This window comes from Vanessa atalanta, chromosome 18 (assembly GCF_905147765.1).
Source record: "Vanessa atalanta chromosome 18, ilVanAtal1.2, whole genome shotgun sequence".
Lineage (NCBI taxonomy): Eukaryota > Metazoa > Arthropoda > Insecta > Lepidoptera > Nymphalidae > Vanessa > Vanessa atalanta.
This window is the reverse complement of record NC_061888.1, coordinates 6,485,017-6,504,900: the sequence shown is the minus strand read 5'-3', so window position 1 is coordinate 6,504,900 and position 19,884 is coordinate 6,485,017. Positions and strand designations below refer to the sequence as shown.

Here is a 19,884-nt window from a genome sequence, read left to right as displayed (position 1 = left end):
CTCATTTTTATTACAAAACTTACTTTTGTAAATTGTAACATAATTGTTCTAATATTTTCTTGCTTTACTGGTTTTTCCTGGTTGTTTTTCGAACTTATTAATAATACTTATGTGTATGTAAATTTTATTAGTAAGCAGTGTCACCGTAACATTTAGGTAAAAAATATGTATTTACTATTTTTCAGATATTAATTCAACATTTGAATTAAGAATCGCCACCAAGTAGGTGCAAAACTTGGAAAGCAAAATAAAAGTTTCCCTGCCGTTGCACACGAAAAATTCAGGTTTATCTCACGATACTTTTATAAGTTAAAATATTAGTGAACATAAAAAAATAGATTCTTTTCATTTTGGTTTTCGACCAAAAATAATTGAAAAAGCGCGTAAACATCAATAACTTTTATTAATTAGTTTTAATAAAATAAATTTAACAAATATAATCTAATGTGTACTTTTGTCTATCTTTACTTTTAGTCGTTTCATTCACACTAAGATATCTTGTAAGAACGAGTGGAGGAGCCTCCGTGAGTGAATTGTAAATACTATATTGTTAGTAATAAGTTTCTTTAATTAGGAAACTACTGAGCAATAATTTTAGTAAAGAAAAATTCCTACATTCCAAAATAGTTATAGGTCTATTACTAAATAAATCGTAGGATTTTATATAATACGACTTATACGTTTAAAACGTTAATATTTTGGCTGAAAACAGTACAAACCACAGTTCGAGATTTAGTTATGGCTTAAATCTAGTTTCAAATTATAATGTAAAGGATCGGTCCAAGGGATCACTAATGACACTCTGTTAATGTATTCAACTTACTACTTTACGTGGAAAAACGTCTATTTTTTCTTATGTGTTTGTTCTCTATATCTTATAAAATCTAGAAAATTATATTTGATGAGAATTAGGTATATATTGTATAGGAATAGCTAAGATAGATGTGCGACAAGCTACAAGGGTCAAATAAATAGAATTAACGTTACTGTTTATTTGTTAAATTTTTTCAAACTAAAAATGTCTGCTGTGTTGTAGTATCTAAGGTAGATGAGGTGTTTTTATTTTTTTGAGACCTACATTTCGTTTGTACATACAAAGTTTTTGTAAATCTGACGATTGATCAACTGGCAGCCATTGCTTGAAAAGTAGGTTCTTTTATTATCTAAGTTACTAATTACTATAATAAGATAAACATAAAAAAAAATCTAAATTATTTAAGATTTTACACTTACTTAAAATCATTATTAATAATAATTCGATGGGCACCATCACTAGTCTCATCACATTATAAACATTGATAACGAATTACTAGAAAAAATAATAATTAATTGAATATAATATAAAAATAAATAAACTTTTCGTAATCGAATATATAAATGTTTTTATAATATGCTACACTTATTATTCATCATTCTTTAATAAAGAACCTAAAAAAAAGTTTTTTTTTTCTTTTCTTTATTTTAACAAGAACATATAACGTAATATTTTTTCGGTTTTAGTAATATTTTTATCTAAAAAAAAAACATTATTTTTAAAAAAGTTTGATTTGTGGAAAACAAAGAGTTTAACCGTTAAAAAGATATTCTGACATATAATGTCACCATAAATTACTATTCAAAATAGTCTATAGTCTATAACGAAAACTTTCTGACGCATACTTTTTGATTGGCGCTCTTTTACTTCGTGCTTCCTTCATTCGCTCCGCTCTTTCAATTTTACAGAAAATGGCTACCGAAGAATTGGTGACTGAGCAGTTTCAATTTTTAGGTATAGACGTATCGAAAGAAGTTTTAACCAAATGTGAGTAACCAACTAGTCGTCTAAAGATGTTTTACTCGACACCGAAGCCTCTTACTAACTTCCCCTACAGTAAAAAGTTAGTTGTTGTTAGTAAAGCTATAACGCTATAAAATTATGTTCAAGGTTGTTCTGTTATTCGTTTCTTTCAAGGTGTAAGTCTGTGTACAGAATATAATGTAGACGCCGAAAGTTTTATTGAACAATGGATGGCATTCAGTTTAACTACATTAAATGGTGCGTCGCCAACTTTAGAAAACTTGGAATTACTCGCAAAAAGGGAATTTTCCAAACGTTCGGCAAGTCGGTCTAACGCTCTTGTTAATGAAGTTACACATTCAAGTACCGGCGCAAGTTTGACTGTTTACGGCGCACCCGCAACTATTCCGTATCCTTTTTAAAACTTTTCCACGTGTTTATTTTAAATGTTACTTTTTAATTGTTATTCTAACGTTCGTGTCGGTTACTAAACTTTTTTGTCATAAGGTTAAGTTACTGAAGTATGTATTATCAATTTTGTTGTATAATGCCAGCTGGAATACTAGTACTAGTAATAATTCTTAACAAATCAGATCAGAAAATGAAGTCCTGTCAAATTATATGAGTACTACCCCAAAGGTATGTAGAATATATTTTTAAAGAATTTGTTGAATATTTTCCTTAATAATTTTATTATAATTGTAAACTTAAATACCTGAACTTTAAATTCATTCATTATTATAATTTATTGAATAAAAATTGCAGTTTATTTGCTATTAGATTATATTATTTAACTTATTTGTTTTTATAAATAATAACTTAATTATTTATTTTAAAATAACATTATTATATTGTAATATATAACTGAACCATTTATCTGCAATGAATTTTTTTTTTATAATTATAATGTTTATATTAAACATCAAGACAACACTAACTGCGAGTATTCCAGAATTCTTCAAGTTACTGTTGGCAGTCGATGGGTATAAATCTAGTGGTGCAGTGCAGTCCTGTGACTAGATCTACACTCATTGATTGCTGCCAGAACTATCTGCAGAGAAGACAAGGATAAATAAAAAATATTGAACATTTACATCTTTTTTGCTAAGAATACAAGTAGACAGACATCTAACATAGCCTAAGAAATGTACATTTTATTTGAATGCTCAATTTTCTACATTAAAATTTCTAAAATTTTGTGCTTTCATATTGATGGTGTTTATTTATTATACTTTTGCAATAAAACAAACCAATAATAAATCAACTAACTATTTAATTAATATTTTTTTTATAATGTTTTATTTTAAAATTAAGCTTTGTAAGTGAAATTGATTTGAAAATAACCTAACTATTCTTGACTTGATGATTTTTGTGGGCGAGTTTGCTTCTGGTTCATGTAAATTCAACATCATGACTAGATCCATACTCGTCTGCAGCCATCAACTCAATCTACTGCGATTTGGAAAACATTTTAAATTTACCTGTAGTTTTTAAGATTTGTAAATGCATTTTTTTTACGTTTATTTGCTTACTTAAATACAGTCCAGCAATTACATAAATTAAATTTATATGAAATAAATTTGTCAATACAAACTTTTATACCATGTTCAAACATAACTTTTTTATAAATGTCAAAAATACCCCATAAAATATTCTCGAGATGCTGTGTCAATAAAATACTTATTAATACATTATTTCAGAGAATTAAAACTGAGAAAATAGAACAAGGCAAAAGTCATAACAATGAATTACATCCCGCTACATACTCACCAAATGTGTAAGTTTATTTTTTTGAAAATTCACATACATTTGTTATAAAACATGTACTGTGTGAATTATTGTTATTGTTAATTATCTAACACAAGATACCAATCCATAGAGTTTAGATCAAATATGATGTTACAAGGATATAATATTCTAACTTATCATATGATTAGTCTAATTTAAAGCATTGACTGTGCAACATAGTTGCTTATTAACCTTACTGTGATGCATTTTCTGGTATATGTTATATATATATTGGTTTAGTAGTTTATTTCAGCAGTTAGGCATTATAGAAAAAGTACTCATTTATTATATATATTATAACAAATAAACTATAGCTTGGTATATTACTTTGTTGGATAAATGAGTCCTGTCATGATATAGGAAATAAGTTACGCAATAAGGCAGAATAAATTTCTATTAATTTTTTTCTGCATAAAAGCTAATATAATATGTTTTTCTCCAATTATTAATTTGCTTTCAAGAGTCGAATACTTAGGATGTAGCCGTGTTTTGTAAACTTCGCTTTTGTTTAAATATAGGTACATTTTTTTTTTACTTGTAGATTAGATCGTGGGTGAAGATTACGTCATCAAAAAACCACGAACTATTTGTATTGATGATTTCTTGCCTTATTAGGTATTTCATATTAACGCTCTTAGCGTATAATATTATAAATACTTACTCGTTTTATTCCGTATTGAAAATACAATACGTAGTTGTTTCGAGAAAGTTATAGAACTTTCCAAGAATGACAAATAAAATAATTGTGTCTGACTACTTTGTAATTTTTGCAAATATCCCAATATTACATCTACATATTAGAAATGCAGTGCGATTCTATTAGAAATCTGGTATCTCAGTCGTGAAGTGTTGACAAAAAATTATGATACGAAATTTGGATACGTGTATCCTATAAATTTTATAATTGTTATAGTCACTGTCATGTAATCTTATTTCGACAGTTCACGCTCGAGTTCTGCGATGAGTTTCGAGTTTCTTCTTACAGAATACCTTTACTGCAATGTTTTTCAACTCAATGATTATGTTAACTAGTGATGGTATAAACATGGGTTGTTCCTACGGATATCGGGTTGTACAGAATACGAATAATCAGTAAAATTCTTATCGTCTAAAAAAATATTCCAAAAGATATTTTTACACTCTTCATATTAAGTTTTGTTGTATGTAGTAATATTATTGCTAGTTAAATATACTTACATGTATTTGTACGAGTGTAATGCAGTTACGAACCCATAACCATACAGTTAATCTTTCTCCATATATATTTCATACGAACTAAAAATGTATTGTCTAAATAGTGAATTAAGAAGACTTAGAACTTACGGTAAACTTACATTTTCAAGACTTATGCTATTAGTCGCCTTAATGTCAAAGTTTGTATATTTCACTACAATTACAAAATGAATATTTACATTATAAATATATGTATTTTGACGATCATTAGCTGACGACTTGTCGATGCGTTTTCATCTATAAATACAAAAAACCTGTTGTCGATCGTAAGAGTTCCTGCATCTGGAGCCTATCGTGAGTGTAGAAACAGCTCATTCTAGTAAAAATGATTGTCATCAGATCTGAACCAACACGTATAATTTCAACTCATACAATCAAAGGAAATCATTCTAATTCATCCTGCAAAATTTTTTTTGATTTCAACAAACGAACATAAATTACAGTTAATAAGCCTGTAAAAAATATATATCGATGTATACATATGTTTTCCTTTTGTCTAAAGTTTATTAATATTATTTTTACACGCTTTGTATTAACTTCTGTTGCATGTAATGACTGTGTAAGTGACAAATGCAGTATGTAAACAAAACGAAAAATGTTTAGGTGCGTTGAACATAGGGAGAAAATATATATATAGGGATGCGCTCGTTTATACTTTTGAATAACAATGTTCCTTCTTTCTGGAAGTCTTTAAAAAATTTGCACTGCGCTGTGTTTAACACCGTACCTCAGGAACATACACTACACTGACAAAATCGTTATAGGTTTTTTCTCTCGTGTATATAAAATTTCAAACAAACCATCCAAAATATATCTTAAAGAGAGATTCTAGGGAGTTGATCAGTTTTCAGTGTTTTTTTTCTCAATATTTTTCATCTAAATGAATAATTTGTTATTTGGTATACTAACTTATCGTTTAATTATGCACGTGCGAAATATACTGAAGTCTGTAATGCATGAATTACAAGTTTTAATTACTGTCATGTAACTCTCACCCGTTACTAAAGATAGGACAGGGAAGATCAAGAGTAGAATTTTTGATACGACATTCAATAACCAATCAATACAATTTTTAGTGATAATTCGGGCAAATACACTTCACGGACGAATCAAGGATCCGTTGTACATTCCTATGGCGATGAAAAATTGTTATCTGCAATAGCCTCGTCGACCGGAGTTAATGACTTGTTGGAATTGAATATATCGCAAGTGCCAAATGATGATGGAGACGTGTATACTAAAGCGATGTAAGTTGAAACTTTTACTTTAACAATTATGGAGTTATATTAATTGTGTTTTGTGTCATTGGAGCGTAAATTAATTTTGGGCCATGAGCATTCGTGTACGTAAAGAATCAACTTTGCGTTATGTATTCAATAGACAGTAAATAATATAGATAACTTATGATCTGTCTTCCATTCATTCATTAATGTCAGCCGAAGGACGTCCACTGCTGGACATAGGCCTCCCCCAAAGATCGCCACAACGACCGGTCTTTGCAGCCCGCAACCAGTGGCTTTCCGGACTGTCTGTTTGTCTTGTCTGTCTTCCATAAATAATTATAATTTGTATTTGTGTTTAATGCATAATAGCTGAAATAACAAAGAGCATATTTATTGATTTGAACCGAAAGCCACATTCACCGGTCATCTAGTACTTTTTTAACTATAAATAATTTTATTTACATAATATAAATTAAATAATAAATTTGTTTTGTCAAAGACTGGTACATGCCGGACGAAAGCGGTCTAGTCTGCCGTCCCTAAAAGTCCTATCCTTGGACACGTGTCCTCTTAGCTATACAGTAAATACGCGAAGGCTTATACCTACTTCTTGCAGTGAGTGCGTATGTTTGTGGGCAATGGTCACTCCCCAACAAAGGACTGTTTGCTTGTATTACTTTAAAAACAAATGCCTAACTTTTATTCAAGGTTCGGCTTTGAATTGCTCCATGAAAAAGCCAGTACTTTCGATAACCACATCAGATATTTGTCGCAGTGTATAATGAAGAAGAATGGTTTTACGGAATCGTCTTCGGTGAGACATAAAACCCAGGTAAGATATTATATGTTATTGACTATTATATAGATTTTAAATGATTCAAATTCTAAGTTTCCTGAAATGTTTACAGACAGAAGTATTAGTAGCAGGTCGCATAGAATGTGACGCGGATGCGAGACTCAACTCTAAAAGTGTTGTTCTACAAGGAACATGGGAGGATTCTCTGAGTCAGGCTGTATCTGTTGATTTAGATGGGTAAGAAAAATTAAACATTTGAGTAAAAATGTAGGAAATTCAAAAATAATAGTATTTCATACAATAATTATGCCTCTAAGGAAAGGAGAAATTATGTTTTCTCAATGCTTATAAGACAATAATATCACACATCTTGCCATACGAAGCAAATCATTTTATATTACGTATAATAATAAAATGTTTTAAGTTTAGAAAATGATAAGCTTATAACAGTACGCGATTAAACTATCCGAAAAAGAGGCGTATATGCGTTGTAACATTATAATATAATGACGACCTCCGTGGTCGAGTAGTGTGTACACCGGTTTTCATGGGTACGATTCCTGGCCGAGTCGATGTAGAAAAAGTTCATTAGTTTTCTATGTTGTCTTGGGTCTGCGTGTATGTAGTACCGTCGTTACTTCTGATTTTCCATAACACAAGTGCTTTAGCTACTTACATTGGGATCAGAGTAATGTATGTGATGTTGTCCAATATTTATTTATTAATATTTTCTCATATTTTTTCAGTATTTTTGTATTTTTTACTTTTAAGTTAATTCCTTTACTTTTTCCTTTTTTTTCTATACTTATAAGTTAATATCCTATTTCACATTATACAAAAGACACACAGTCAAGTATGTATAACAAAGGTAGTTAACATATATAACCTCTACTTTTTTTAAGTCATGTTAAAAATACCTTAGTCTAATAAAAGATACTTGAACTAATCAATTTTGTTAAAATAGACTTAATAAAATAATCTCTGTAAAAGTTACACTTTTGCAATTATCAAAGTTATTAACTTTAAGATTGACGTCCATTATCAAAATATAATAATTATTATATTTACAAAAAAGGTCTTATTACTCTGTAAACTCATTATTAAAAATTCTATTAATAATTCCTATAGGCATGATTAGGTAAAAATATAACCAGTTGCGCCTTCTTCATAATTCAAAATAGCTCTAAATCAATGTTGCTAACTTCCTAAGATGCATCCCTTATTAGACGCCAAAAAAAGTTTTCAAACTTTTAAGAAATGATTAATTCGACAGAGTAAAGCAGTATTCACTCTTCCCTGGACAAGTGGTAGTGATGCGCGGTGTTAACCCGCGGGGAAACAAGTTCATAGCACAGGAAGTGTTCCATGATGCGTCTCGACTCGTGTCCGACCCCAAGGCTGATATGATGAACGCTTTAAAAGGTACAAATAAAGCATTTTCGATAGGAGGCTTCTCCAAAACACATACAACAAATCGAATAATATTTTGATAATCCTATTAAGATAATAAACAAAGAATCCTTTTCGAAATATATTCCCGCTATGTAAGACGGATCAATAATCTCTGGTTAAATGCCAAATAATTGTTTATTTTGCGAGTCAATAATTTAATTTAAATCAAACTCAAACAAATCAAAATCAAACATTAATTAAATTATGTTAAGGACTAGGTCCCAGGCATTGTTCACAAATTTTGATTTATGTTAAGTAAACCTTAAGTAAGTAACACAATTATTAACCAGATTGATATTAGGTACAATGTCAATGGTGGTAGCGACTGGACCATATACAAATTCGAACAACATGGCCTATGAGCCACTTAAAGACTTAATAACATACATCGGGACGCACAAACCTCACGTTGTAATCATGATCGGACCATTTATGGACAGCGAACACGCCAAGATAAAAGATCACTCGATGGCCGAAACTTACAAATCATTTTTTGATAAATTGATTGATAGTATAGCAGAAATTAGTACAGCGAGGTAAGAAATGTTCAGATAAATACAATACATCGTAAACAACTTAATTCTACTTTGTTTATTTTTGCGATAATGTTATCGTAAGAAAAAAATATTAATCTTAAAAAATAAAACGAAAACAATAATAACCTTTCTTCGCATTATACACACGTATCTAGTCATATATTCATAACAAGTTATTCAATTACATAAATTTAATGCAAATGTTCGTTAAATGGTATAATAGTGTTAGCTAATAAAAATAAGATGTCTTTTGAAATTGAAACAACTTAATCAAAGTGATAAATGATTATGTTATGGAAATTTTCAGTCCTTTTACAAAGATATACATCGTATCGAGTTCTAAGGACGCATTCAACGTGAACATCTACCCTACTCCAGCATACAGCAGTCGTCGAAAGCACCCCAACATACACTTTCTACCAGACCCGAGCACTCTAAACATTAACGGTATTTTTGTTGGATTAACCAGCACAGATGTCCTCATGCACATCAGTCAAGAAGAGATTTCATTGTAAGTTTTCATTTAAAAACCAATATTTTAGAATTAGATATATGACAAGATTCAAAATATCTAATTTTAGCTAATCTCATTGATTAACTATGCAGGAGATATTTTAGTGAATGATGTACTATTCTTTTAGTAATAGTCCGATGGGACAACTATCGCACACGTCCAAAGAGAAACCAGTCAAATAAGCCAGAAGTGATGTGAAAGATGGGACTGTAACAAAACTATTTCTTCTCAAAAAAATAAACTGTTATAATGCTGGTAGCCGTAAATTTGTAGAGAAAGACAAAATCAATAAATAATGTTAACTTATTTTTAATTTGTATAATGGATAATGTTTGCCATATCGTCGAACATAATATATAAATGAAGGACTGACAATATGACAAAAATACGCATTGCAGAGGCATGGGCGGCGACAAGCTGGCGCGCCTGGCGGGCCACGTGTGCGCGCAGCAGAGCTACTGCCCGCTGTGGCCGGCGCCGCTGGCGGCCGACGCGGCGCTGTGGGCGGCGCACGCGCAGCTGCCCGCCGCGCCGCACGTGCTGCTGCTGCCCTCCAACTTTAGATACTTCGTTAAGGTAATTCTTACATGCCGCGTATCGGAACTGACGGCATAGAATTTGAGAGTTAAAAACTTTAATGTGAAATAAGCAAATATTATATTAATACATATATTGCAGGAAGTGAATGGCTGCGTCGTTGTAAATCCAGAACGCTTAGCGAAGGGCGTCGGAGGCGGTACCTTCGCCCGCTTATTGATTACCCCGGATATAAACCCTCCTGGAGGTGTTGCGGCTCAGATTGTCCGGATTTAAATTAGTATTACTTATACAAATTAAATAGGAATGTAATATTAAAATAGACTGTTATGATAATATATTTAGTTTTATTCAATAAACAATTCTTACAATTAAAACCACTTTTATTTGCTGTTAAAGAAAAAATAAACCACTCGTAGCATGTTTTATAAGATACGAAAAAAGTGAACATGTTTTACATAAACAAGACTTATGCTGCATATATGGTGTCGTTGAGCGAAATGATGCCGCCTGGTCCCGAGCGCAGAGCGATCTGAAGGCCCATGCGTGGCGTACTACCTGTTATTTTACGTATTTCTGGATTTTCGATTTGACGGTAACTGTTAGAAAACGTTAGTTATTATGTTTACATGAAAAAAAAAAATGTTTTTTTATACATAACATTTATTTATTAATCATATTTTTTATGTAAACTGAATAAAATATTTTTTTTTTATTAGCTTTCACTTTTCCAAAAATTTAAAATGTCAATTTTTCATTGACGAGTACAGACTTACCGTTTTAAAGTCTCCAGCGGTTCTGTTTTTCCATTACGTATACCGGTTTCTGGATCAATCGTTGTTAGAATACACCTAAAATCAAATTGTATTGTATATATCCTACATACATGTAGTACACATATTCGTTACAAAGTTAAATTAAATTTAAATTGTACCTGGTGCAGGGTTTGATGACTTCGAAAATATTTTCACCGATTTTTATGAATTTCCAATCATCCTCTTCGTACGGCTTGGCGCCAGTCAGTACGAAGTTTGGTCTAAAGTTGCGTGGGGTCATACGAGAACCATCTAACCTCGTGTTAAGATCGTCCACTGAAGCTTGGTTTATTAAATGAAAAGGCACTTCATCTGGTAGAGCACCCTAAAACCGTTAAAATTAATTAAAAAGTTCAGTTTCTATATAGCATCATTTTATTTATAAAAGCAAGCGACTTTTCGTATTTATTCCAACTCTAATATTGTATAGCTAGCGATAGATAGGTACATATAGATATTAAATATCCTACCGTATCATTCTTTGTGAATTTAAAGTATTTGTTGATGGAATTGCTCCATTGGCGACTATTTTGCGATGCGTAGTAAACGAGTCTAAAGCTATTTGCTGTTTTATCGAGCAACCTAAAATATAAACGTTGGTTATTCATGTCATTGAACACAGAGTATTTTGTAACAGGATCCAGTGGCTTTTGGTACTAATTGATCAAGTAATGAAATTAAAAATCTTAGTTAAAAATCACGCCTTAGTTTAATTTTAAGTTTTTTTTTTCAAATAAATATTCATACATTTTAAATCGGGGTTCGCGATATATATCATGATATATATTACGATATATATCAATTGTTTTTTTCTATCTTCTGAACAACACTCATAGATCAATGCCTAGAGGCCTGACTCTGAATGATTAGATTTATGATTAGTCCATTACAAATTAATATAAAAATAAAATTAGTTGAATTATCTAAAATAATCACAATCAAATGAAGATATAATAATAAAAGGTACTTGTTTTTTAAGTGTTCATTAAAAAATTCTCTCTCAAATAGATAGACACTAATTCCTTTGTTTCTTTTTTTTTAATAATTTCGACACTTGCATTATTTTACAAATTCCTTTTACATTTTTAAGTGTTTACAGAATTAAATTCGTTTCGTTTTCTTAGCTTGGATATATAATTATATATCAGATATATATCAAAAATATCGGATTGTTTTAAATTGTGATCTACAATAATAACTTACCTTGAAAACCATTCGCTTGCTTCCCAACCACAGTCGTACACAGGAACCGTAATACCCCATATTGTAGCCGGCTTTGGTGTTTGTAACGCTATTACCTTTTATATCAATAGTTAATGTGCAATAAGTAAGTTATAATCAATTACACGTTCGTCTTAAAATCCTTATTAAATTAAGTCAAGCAAGAACTCATATATTGCGATTATTAACTTTAAAAATTATATATTAGGAGGAGGGAGTACTATTTTTATATTAGTATCGTAATTTGTATTAAAAAATAACTTATCAACAAACCTCAGCCAAGTTGATGTCAATAGATTCCATACCATTGCAATTCAATGTAAGAATTGAACTCTTGACCTTTGTTTGGACGAGCAATAATTCAGGGTACGCTCTGGCAGTTATAAAGTTGTTTTTATCGTCAACGACCATAAGAACTCTATAACAACATGCTAGCATTAGTAATCGTGATTGCCCCAGAAATCGTGATCATGTAAAATATTTTAATTACACACCGATCTCGCAGCCAGCCGTCTTTCAGTCCTAAAATTGTACATTCCGCTTTACTGAGTATGATCGGACCACAAGATTTAACTGGGTACACATAGAGATCTTTCAAAGTCCCAACTTCGTTCCATACGGTTGGTAATTGCGGTTTCTGATACACTTGGTACATGCTATAGGCGCAATACGCGCCCCCGATGACGCCTGCAGTAGCAACAGCTGCTGTTAAATAAGAGCCTGTTGAAAGAACACACACTTTATTAAATGAAAATAAATAATATTAATATTTAGTCACATTAACAACATTGTTCGAATTTTAATCTTTTTGGTATCGTTATTGTATAAAAATAAACAAGAGGTCATAATTACTGAGATACCTACATGATATGAGTATGTCATGGATCGAATTTGAATTTTACTAGAATACTATCTATAGATTTGTATTTTAATTAAAATTTAATTTTCTTTTAATGGTTTATTTAGCTTAGCAAGTAAAATATTACTTAATTCAAGTTTCAATGTTGATTACTTATTATTCTTATCTGATTTGTCAACAAAACTATCTTAATATAATACTATTCGAATTACTAATACTAATCTTTTTTAAGCCTCACGTTAATTAAATAAATAAGTAATAAATATGTTAAATGTTATAAAAGTTAAATTATAAAAATAAAACTAACCTTGCAAAGACATGATGTTTTTTAAATCGAACTCGTTAATTGAATGTAAATGATTTTGTCTGCTGCGTCCTAGAAGCTGTACTGATAACAGTAAGCAACATTACCAACGGCAATAATAAGTCTCCCATATTTCTTATTGGAAAAAATGTATAAAGTAAATCAACAAGGTAACACTATTTGTTTTTAATATACGCTAGCTGAAAAAAACCTACGAAAATAAAATTTTTATATTTTTATATATGTGTGAAAATGATGTATAATAAAGTGTTTTTTTTTAATTATTCTCTCATATACCTATAATAATGATTTCTGAATTTACATATTACAAATAAGCATAATAGAGAAACATTACATTAGGAATAAAACGATGTGTATCAGAAGCTTCACACATGGTCAATGGTTATTGTAATTTTGCTTACTGATCCCAACGGAAGTAGCTAAAGCACTTGTGTTATGGAAAATCAGACGTAACGACGGTACCACAAACACCCAGACCTAAGACAACTTAGAAAACTAATGAACTTTTTCTACATCGACTCGGCCGGGATCGAACCCGAAACTTCGGAGTGGCGTACCCATGAAAACCGGTGTACACACTACTCGACCACGGAGGTCGTCGATATTGGCCGATTGCTCGATATTGCGACTTTACGTTCTATTTATCCTTTTTTTACTATATAAATGGGTTTATTTATGGCTAGAGTAACTTAAGAAATGCGATTTCAAGTATCACATTAATGATTATATTTCAACAGATTAGCAGTTGTGATATGATTGGATAAATAAACATAATTTTTGGAATCAGTTAGAAGTATTAAATTAAAAAACTTACGCTAGAAGACTATGTCGAAGAAGGACGGAAGTCGAAATGTTCAACGGCCTTCCTCATTGTCTTAAATACTCAGGAACGATGCAAAAATCTTCATTAAAAGTAAAGTGACCCCTGTCACCAGTGGAAGTTGGTGGTTTTTGTATGGCATTCTTGCAATCATTCCACGCGGTCAAGATTTATACAGTAATTATTTTTAATTCTTATTTGTATATGCATATTTAAGGACTTAATGTTAATAACTCTTATGTAAATAAAATTAGGAACTCAGGAACTATATATATATATATAACTTACTTATTAATAGCCGAACAATGTAACTTTTTTCAATTAAAATGATTTACTGCAGAGAAGTATTAACTAACTTATTCAATAGTGTAATTACAATAAATTGAATTTAAACATTTATAAGTTCTATCCAACCAGCCCATTATAAGAGGAAAGATGAAACTAACTTAAAACAATATTAAATGGGATTATTAAATTAAAAATAATGTTCCAACAATATATCATATGTTTATTTCAGTAAAATAAGTCTTTATAATTAATGTTTTATTATTACTAATTCATAAAATAAAATAAACAAGTATTAATAATGTATAAAAGCAAAAAAATATTAAAAAAATGTTAATGAAATATTAGATTTATGCAGCATATATTGTGTCGTTCAGTGAAATAATGCCACCAGGTCCAGAGCGCAGCGAGATCTGCAGGCCCATGCGTGGCGAGTTGCCAGCTGATTTACGAACTCGTGGATCTTCGATTTGACGGTAGCTGTTATAAACGACGATGATTTTTTTAGGTTTTTCGTAAGTTAAGTAACTGCTCCACTGTAATTGTCCCCCTTCTTGGCTAAGGTCTCCTTTCTCTTTAAGGAGAAGGTATAGAGCCAATGCGGGTTATGGATATACATGTGGCAGTATTTCATTAAAATTAAACACATGCAGGTTTTCTCACAATATTTCCTTCACCACCGAGCACGAGATGGATTATAAACACAAATTAAGAACATGATAACTCGAAACTTACTTTAATGAGAAATATCATTCATTAATAATAAACTACGTCATTCGTTTTCCGTCTTTGTTAGTCTTAAATAATACATATGTTAAAACGAAAACGTTTTGGCTTTGTTATGTTATTCAATCAGATTTATTAGCTTTTAGTATGGTTAGTTATATGTACTAGTACATTCGTATAGGATTGTAAATAACAGACTTACTTTTTTAATGTTTCCAGAGGCTCTGTTTTTGCATTTCGCACGCCGGTTTCTGGATCAATCGTTGTTAGGATACATCTATAAAATTAATTCGATCTTAATTTATTTGAATATATATAAATAAATAAATATATATATATATATATATATATATATAAATATAAATTGTAATAATTAACAAATAAAATCGTAATGTTGATCACTAATAAGTTTTTTTTTATTATAACTTTTAAGGTGGTAACTAATCCTGGCGCGCTCATTTGTCCTCATCATCTTTAAATCTGATACTAAATATTTCGTTTATATTTTGATTCCATAGGACTTGACATCAATCGATATATTGATATTGAGTAGGTAATTATTGAAAGTTGATCATCACTACACTTCTCTACAAATATTGTAGTTAGGAATTTCACAGTTTTTACAACCTAGACATTAGGATTAGTTTAGAATTAAATCTTCGTGTTTTTTGTAAGATATTTTGAATAATAAGGACATTCGTAATTACGATTTTATACAACTTATTTAAGCTTTATCGTTGGTCACTCTCATTATCCATTAGGCATGGTAGGCAAAAAAAAAAGAAAGAAATAAAACTGTTAAAGACAAATATTGCTCTTATTTATAAAGTAAATATATAGTTTAGGCATATGGTATAATAAATATGAGTATGAATAAAATTTCATAGTGGTAGAAAAAATATAATTATTAGGAAGTGGATTCAGCCCCGACGTACTGAAAGCCCACAACTATACAATTGCCCTGTTTCCTTATCAACAAAAGGAACATGCCCATTTCAAAAATTTCATATCTGTAGGTCTTACAGTTCGGATTAATTGAGATAATAGGTCAGTGTCAAAGTGTCGTATAAGTACAGATAAATATCGATGAAAGATAAATTAAACTTACCTGGTACAAGGTTTGATAATTTCGAAAATATTATCGCCGATTTTGACAAACTTCCAAGCGTCTTCGTCGTAGGGCTTAGCGCCAGTGAGTACGAAGTTTGGCCTAAAGTTGCGCGGAGTCACTTGACAGCCATCTAGCCTCGTATTGAGATCGTCGACTGAAGCTTGGTTTATTAAATTAAAAGGTACTTCATCTGGTAATGCACCCTACAATCAATTTTTAATATAGCAAGTTTTTAGTCTAACATAGGTACGCAATAGCTTATAAAAATCGTATTTGTGCAATTATTAAATAAAAACTAGTGCGAGTGTATTCAAATAATAAGCAATAATAAACATGGTTTAATAGCAAGCTTATATGTTTATTTATCAACTTAATATAAACACCTTACCGTATCATTCTTTGTGAATTTATAGAATTTGTTCGTTGATCCTCTCAATTCGCGACTGTTTTGCGAGGCGTAGTAAACGAGTCTGAAGCTAGTTGCTGTTTTATTAAGCAGCCTAAAATATAAATATTATATACCGCATTATGATCACCATCAAATTATTTATCTTATTTACCTACTAATTCACGATATATGTTATAATTACAAAAGAGTTCTCACATCTCTGGTATAGTCGTACTCATACAAAGCCTTCTAGACAATTTTACTACTTTTTATAATTTGATATATTCCAAGCTATTAAGCAAGATACTTACGATTAAGAAGGAAACATTCATTTCAATTGTATAAAAATAATAACTTACCTTGAAAACCATTCGCTTGCTTCCCAACCACAATCGTGCACCGGAACCGTAACGCCCCATACTGTAGCCGGCTTTGGTGTTTGTAGCGCTATTACCTTTTATATCAATAGATAACGTGCAATAAGTAAGTTATAATCAATTACACGTTCGTCTTAAAATCCTTATAAATATATGTAATAATTTTTAAATTGAGTCAAGCAATAACTCTTATATTGCGATTATTAACTTCAAAAATTATATATTAGGAGGGAGCACTATTTTTACATTAGCATCGTAATTTGTATTAAAAAATAACTTATCAACAAACCTCAGCCAAGTTGATGTCAATAGATTCCATACCATTGCAATTCAATGTAAGAATTGAACTCTTGACCTTTGGTTGGACGAGCAATAATTCAGGGTACGCTCTGGCAGTTATAAAGTTGTTTTTATCGTCAACGACCATAAGAACTCTATAATAACATGCGAATATTAGTAATCATTAGTAATCATGTTGCCCCAGAAATCGTGATTACGTTAAAAGTTTATTTACACACCGATCTCGCAACCAGCCGTCTTTCAGTCCTAAAATTGTACATTCCGCTTTACTAAGTATGATCGGACCACAAGATTTAATTGGGTACACATAGAGATCTTTCAAAGTCCCAACTTCGTTCCATACGGTTGGTAATTGCGGTTTCTGATACACTCGGTACATGCTATAGGCACAATACGCGCCCCCGATGACGCTTGCAGTAGCAACTGCTGCTGTTAAATAAGAGCCTGAAAAAGTTTATGTAAATAAAAAAAATATAGTAAAATAATAGTAAGCAAATTACTTATGTAAAATAAATTGGTGATAGGTGAATACTACCACCTCATAATATACTCTCTCTACCGCCAAACAGGTATTGTTGTAACTGCAGGCATAAAAAACATCGTAGTTCCCATGGTTAGTTACAGCGCCTATGTCTACGGGTGACCATTTCCCCTCAGATCGCATATTTGCCCGTCAGTCACGCTATTTCATAAAAATAATCATAATAGGAATAGAATCCACTAAATGTAATTATTATTCGTCTAGACTAAGACTAAGATTTTGTGTCTTAAACTTTTTTAATATTTGTCTTTTTTTATTTAATTCTGATTTAGTTAATCGGAAATACAAATACAGCCTGTCACTTAACCAAAATGTTATCCAAATATGTATTTTCCATTAGAGAACTTCAATTCAACGTTTCTTAATTAGTAGTGTTTTTGGTACAATGATATAACAGAATATCTAACAAAATTGGATACTTTGAAATTACCTGCCCTTCATTCTAAAAAAATTGTATTCATGGAAAAAATATATTGAATAACTATTTTAGTAGTTGTGGAATTTTAAGGTCTCAGACAAACATACTAACGTAGATACTGCTTATTCTAATCAAATGAGTTTCAAGCGTATCAACAGAAAATCAATATTAAAAAAATATATGATACGTATATTTACATCTAGCTTATCAAATCAATAAATAAGGGATACATAACTAATACTCTAAATACTAATGATTATCATTGCAAATTTCTTACCTTGAAAAGACATGACGTTCGTAAAATCAAAATCGTAGAATAAATAGCAATGAATATGTCCGCTGTGTCCTACAAGTAGAACTGATAACAGTAAGCAACATTACCAACAACTACAATAATAACATGCTCTCATATTTAATATGAATGTGTGCTAGTACCTACATATAATTATGTCAACATTTACTTATATATTTATTTATGCTATTTTACGCATTTCGTAAGTTAAATCGTATAAAAAACTACAAACAATTATATATGAAAATGGAAATTAAAATAAAATTTAACTTTTTTTAACAAAAATTGAACATTATTATTAAAAAATGTTAAGTTTTTAAGACACAAGAGTTGTACATAGAAAAGTAATAATAGTTGTACCTGTTTAAATGTCATATTGACAACGTCATTTTAATAAAGTCAACGTGTATTCCTGTCTTGCGTGGAATTCGTGTAGACTGTAGAATAGAATTTCAGTACGTGAAGATAAAACTGTGGTTCTGAAATGTATAGAAGTGATTAATTGATATATTACTATATCATTGCCGAAAGTTAACCTTAATCCTAATGAAAAATTAAATTATAAGCTTGCATATTATAATCATGGTCCTGTTAGGAAATGATGAGGTATATTTTCATGGTGCAAAATTGTATCTTAAATAAATCATTACAAGTTATCAAAGCTGTAAATTTATGTTTTCTTGTTTTTCAGTTTCTGATGGAGCTATCAAAATTATTTCAAAAAGCCAGAGCATCTGGATCAGTCACAATGACTATGAAAAGATGTAAGCTTAATAATAATTTGATTAGTGAATTAAATTTGCATGATATTAATTTACATTTAACACAAAATTACTAATTTATACTTAATATGACTAATAAAACTGTTAGATCTGAAAATAATTAAGTTTCCTAAACTTCTAGATGATGGTAGAACTAAACCCGAGCCACGAGATGGAACTCCAGTTGTTAAGAATCCAGAATTTAAGTGTCTGGTCAGAGCACAGTCAAGGAGCAAGAAAATATCAACAGTTATAGAGCAGCGGGATGTTGAAAAATTTACTACTGCATATTCAAACCTTCTAAAAACTAGTGTTAATGGGTTAAAACGTTTAAAGAAGCCTAAGAAAAAAGCAATGGCGGCGCAATAAATAACCATATAGTAGTGTCAAGAGACTGAAGCAATAGTGATGTGTAAATGAACTTATTGTGGATGTGCCACTGTTTATGCCATACAAGTTGGCTGAGGTCCATTGAAGTGTGCTTTTCTCTCTGTGAGATGAAGAGTTGGAGTCTTGCCTGTATGGCTGGTGACTGTGGTGCTTAAGTCACTGACCATCTGTCCTTTCTCCTGATTTATATATTAAAGTTTTTAACATTTATCAAATAAATACTGCTGGTTCTCAATTTCTCTGTCATTTTTAATGTAATTTTAATATACCTTATATATTTTTAAGGGAAAAGTTTCTGGGGCTTTATGTCACAATAGATTTTATTTGTAAAATAAGGTTTATTATGTATTTATTAAACAGTTTATTGAAATTGCATTTAAAATAACAATTATAAGATAA

At 30.6% G+C, this 19,884-nt stretch overlaps 4 protein-coding genes across 5 annotated transcripts; 2 read left to right on the top strand and 2 right to left on the bottom strand.

Annotated features, from left to right (window-relative positions):
• Positions 1 to 1,658: 1,658 nt before the first annotated feature.
• LOC125071162 (DNA polymerase alpha subunit B) lies at positions 1,659 to 10,227 on the top strand. Its single transcript, XM_047681266.1, has 12 exons — positions 1,659 to 1,801; positions 1,952 to 2,186; positions 2,371 to 2,416; positions 3,478 to 3,554; positions 5,875 to 6,045; positions 6,730 to 6,853; positions 6,930 to 7,054; positions 8,091 to 8,239; positions 8,571 to 8,805; positions 9,113 to 9,316; positions 9,718 to 9,895; positions 9,998 to 10,227. The coding sequence occupies exons 1-12, from the start codon at positions 1,726 to 1,728 to the stop codon at positions 10,130 to 10,132; spliced, it is 1,755 nt and encodes a 584-aa protein (XP_047537222.1). The 5' UTR covers positions 1,659 to 1,725; the 3' UTR covers positions 10,133 to 10,227.
• LOC125071175 (mitochondrial amidoxime reducing component 2-like) lies at positions 10,203 to 13,172 on the bottom strand. The gene is made up of 8 exons (XM_047681280.1): positions 13,059 to 13,172; positions 12,387 to 12,612; positions 12,166 to 12,310; positions 11,875 to 11,969; positions 11,142 to 11,253; positions 10,791 to 10,996; positions 10,633 to 10,707; positions 10,203 to 10,455 (listed from the first exon to the last, which is right to left on the bottom strand). Exons 1-8 carry the CDS (start codon positions 13,069 to 13,071, stop codon positions 10,326 to 10,328), a joined length of 1,002 nt encoding a protein of 333 aa, XP_047537236.1. The 5' UTR covers positions 13,072 to 13,172; the 3' UTR covers positions 10,203 to 10,325.
• Positions 13,173 to 14,418: 1,246 nt separating this feature from the next.
• On the bottom strand, positions 14,419 to 18,440 carry LOC125071174 (mitochondrial amidoxime reducing component 2-like). Of its 2 annotated transcripts, none has more exons than XM_047681278.1 (8): positions 18,320 to 18,440; positions 17,302 to 17,527; positions 17,073 to 17,217; positions 16,766 to 16,860; positions 16,407 to 16,518; positions 16,016 to 16,221; positions 15,110 to 15,184; positions 14,419 to 14,661 (listed from the first exon to the last, which is right to left on the bottom strand). In XM_047681278.1, the coding sequence occupies exons 1-8, from the start codon at positions 18,330 to 18,332 to the stop codon at positions 14,532 to 14,534; spliced, it is 1,002 nt and encodes a 333-aa protein (XP_047537234.1). In that variant the 5' UTR covers positions 18,333 to 18,440; the 3' UTR covers positions 14,419 to 14,531. The 2 variants fall into 2 exon arrangements, with proteins under 2 accessions (XP_047537234.1, XP_047537235.1); XM_047681279.1 differs by having other exon boundaries at positions 16,407 to 16,515.
• A 287-nt stretch (positions 18,441 to 18,727) lies between these two features.
• Positions 18,728 to 19,881, top strand: LOC125071190 (signal recognition particle 14 kDa protein). Its single transcript, XM_047681299.1, has 3 exons — positions 18,728 to 18,940; positions 19,026 to 19,098; positions 19,238 to 19,881. The coding sequence occupies exons 1-3, from the start codon at positions 18,917 to 18,919 to the stop codon at positions 19,462 to 19,464; spliced, it is 324 nt and encodes a 107-aa protein (XP_047537255.1). The 5' UTR covers positions 18,728 to 18,916; the 3' UTR covers positions 19,465 to 19,881.
• The last annotated feature ends 3 nt before the right edge of the window (positions 19,882 to 19,884 follow it).

Excerpts from the sequence above, each read along its gene's own strand:
- LOC125071162 (XM_047681266.1), top strand. The coding sequence starts at position 1,726 with ATGGCTACCGAAGAATTGGTGACTGAGCAGTTTCAATTTTTAGGTATA. Across the intron at positions 7,055-8,090 it reads GTATCTGTTGATTTAGATGG|AGTAAAGCAGTATTCACTCT; the intron begins GTAAGAAAAATT and ends TTAATTCGACAG. Across the intron at positions 9,896-9,997 it reads ACTTTAGATACTTCGTTAAG|GAAGTGAATGGCTGCGTCGT; the intron begins GTAATTCTTACA and ends CATATATTGCAG.
- LOC125071175 (XM_047681280.1), bottom strand. Across the intron at positions 12,311-12,386 it reads GACGGCTGGCTGCGAGATCG|AGTTCTTATGGTCGTTGACG; the intron begins GTGTGTAATTAA and ends ATGTTGTTATAG. Across the intron at positions 11,970-12,165 it reads TTGACATCAACTTGGCTGAG|GTAATAGCGTTACAAACACC; the intron begins GTTTGTTGATAA and ends TTGATATAAAAG.
- LOC125071174 (XM_047681278.1), bottom strand. Across the intron at positions 16,519-16,765 it reads GCAAGCGAATGGTTTTCAAG|GCTGCTTAATAAAACAGCAA; the intron begins GTAAGTTATTAT and ends TTTATATTTTAG. Across the intron at positions 15,185-16,015 it reads ATTATCAAACCTTGTACCAG|ATGTATCCTAACAACGATTG; the intron begins GTAAGTTTAATT and ends TTAATTTTATAG.
- LOC125071190 (XM_047681299.1), top strand. The coding sequence starts at position 18,917 with ATGGTCCTGTTAGGAAATGATGAG. Across the intron at positions 18,941-19,025 it reads TCCTGTTAGGAAATGATGAG|TTTCTGATGGAGCTATCAAA; the intron begins GTATATTTTCAT and ends CTTGTTTTTCAG. Across the intron at positions 19,099-19,237 it reads CACAATGACTATGAAAAGAT|ATGATGGTAGAACTAAACCC; the intron begins GTAAGCTTAATA and ends CTAAACTTCTAG.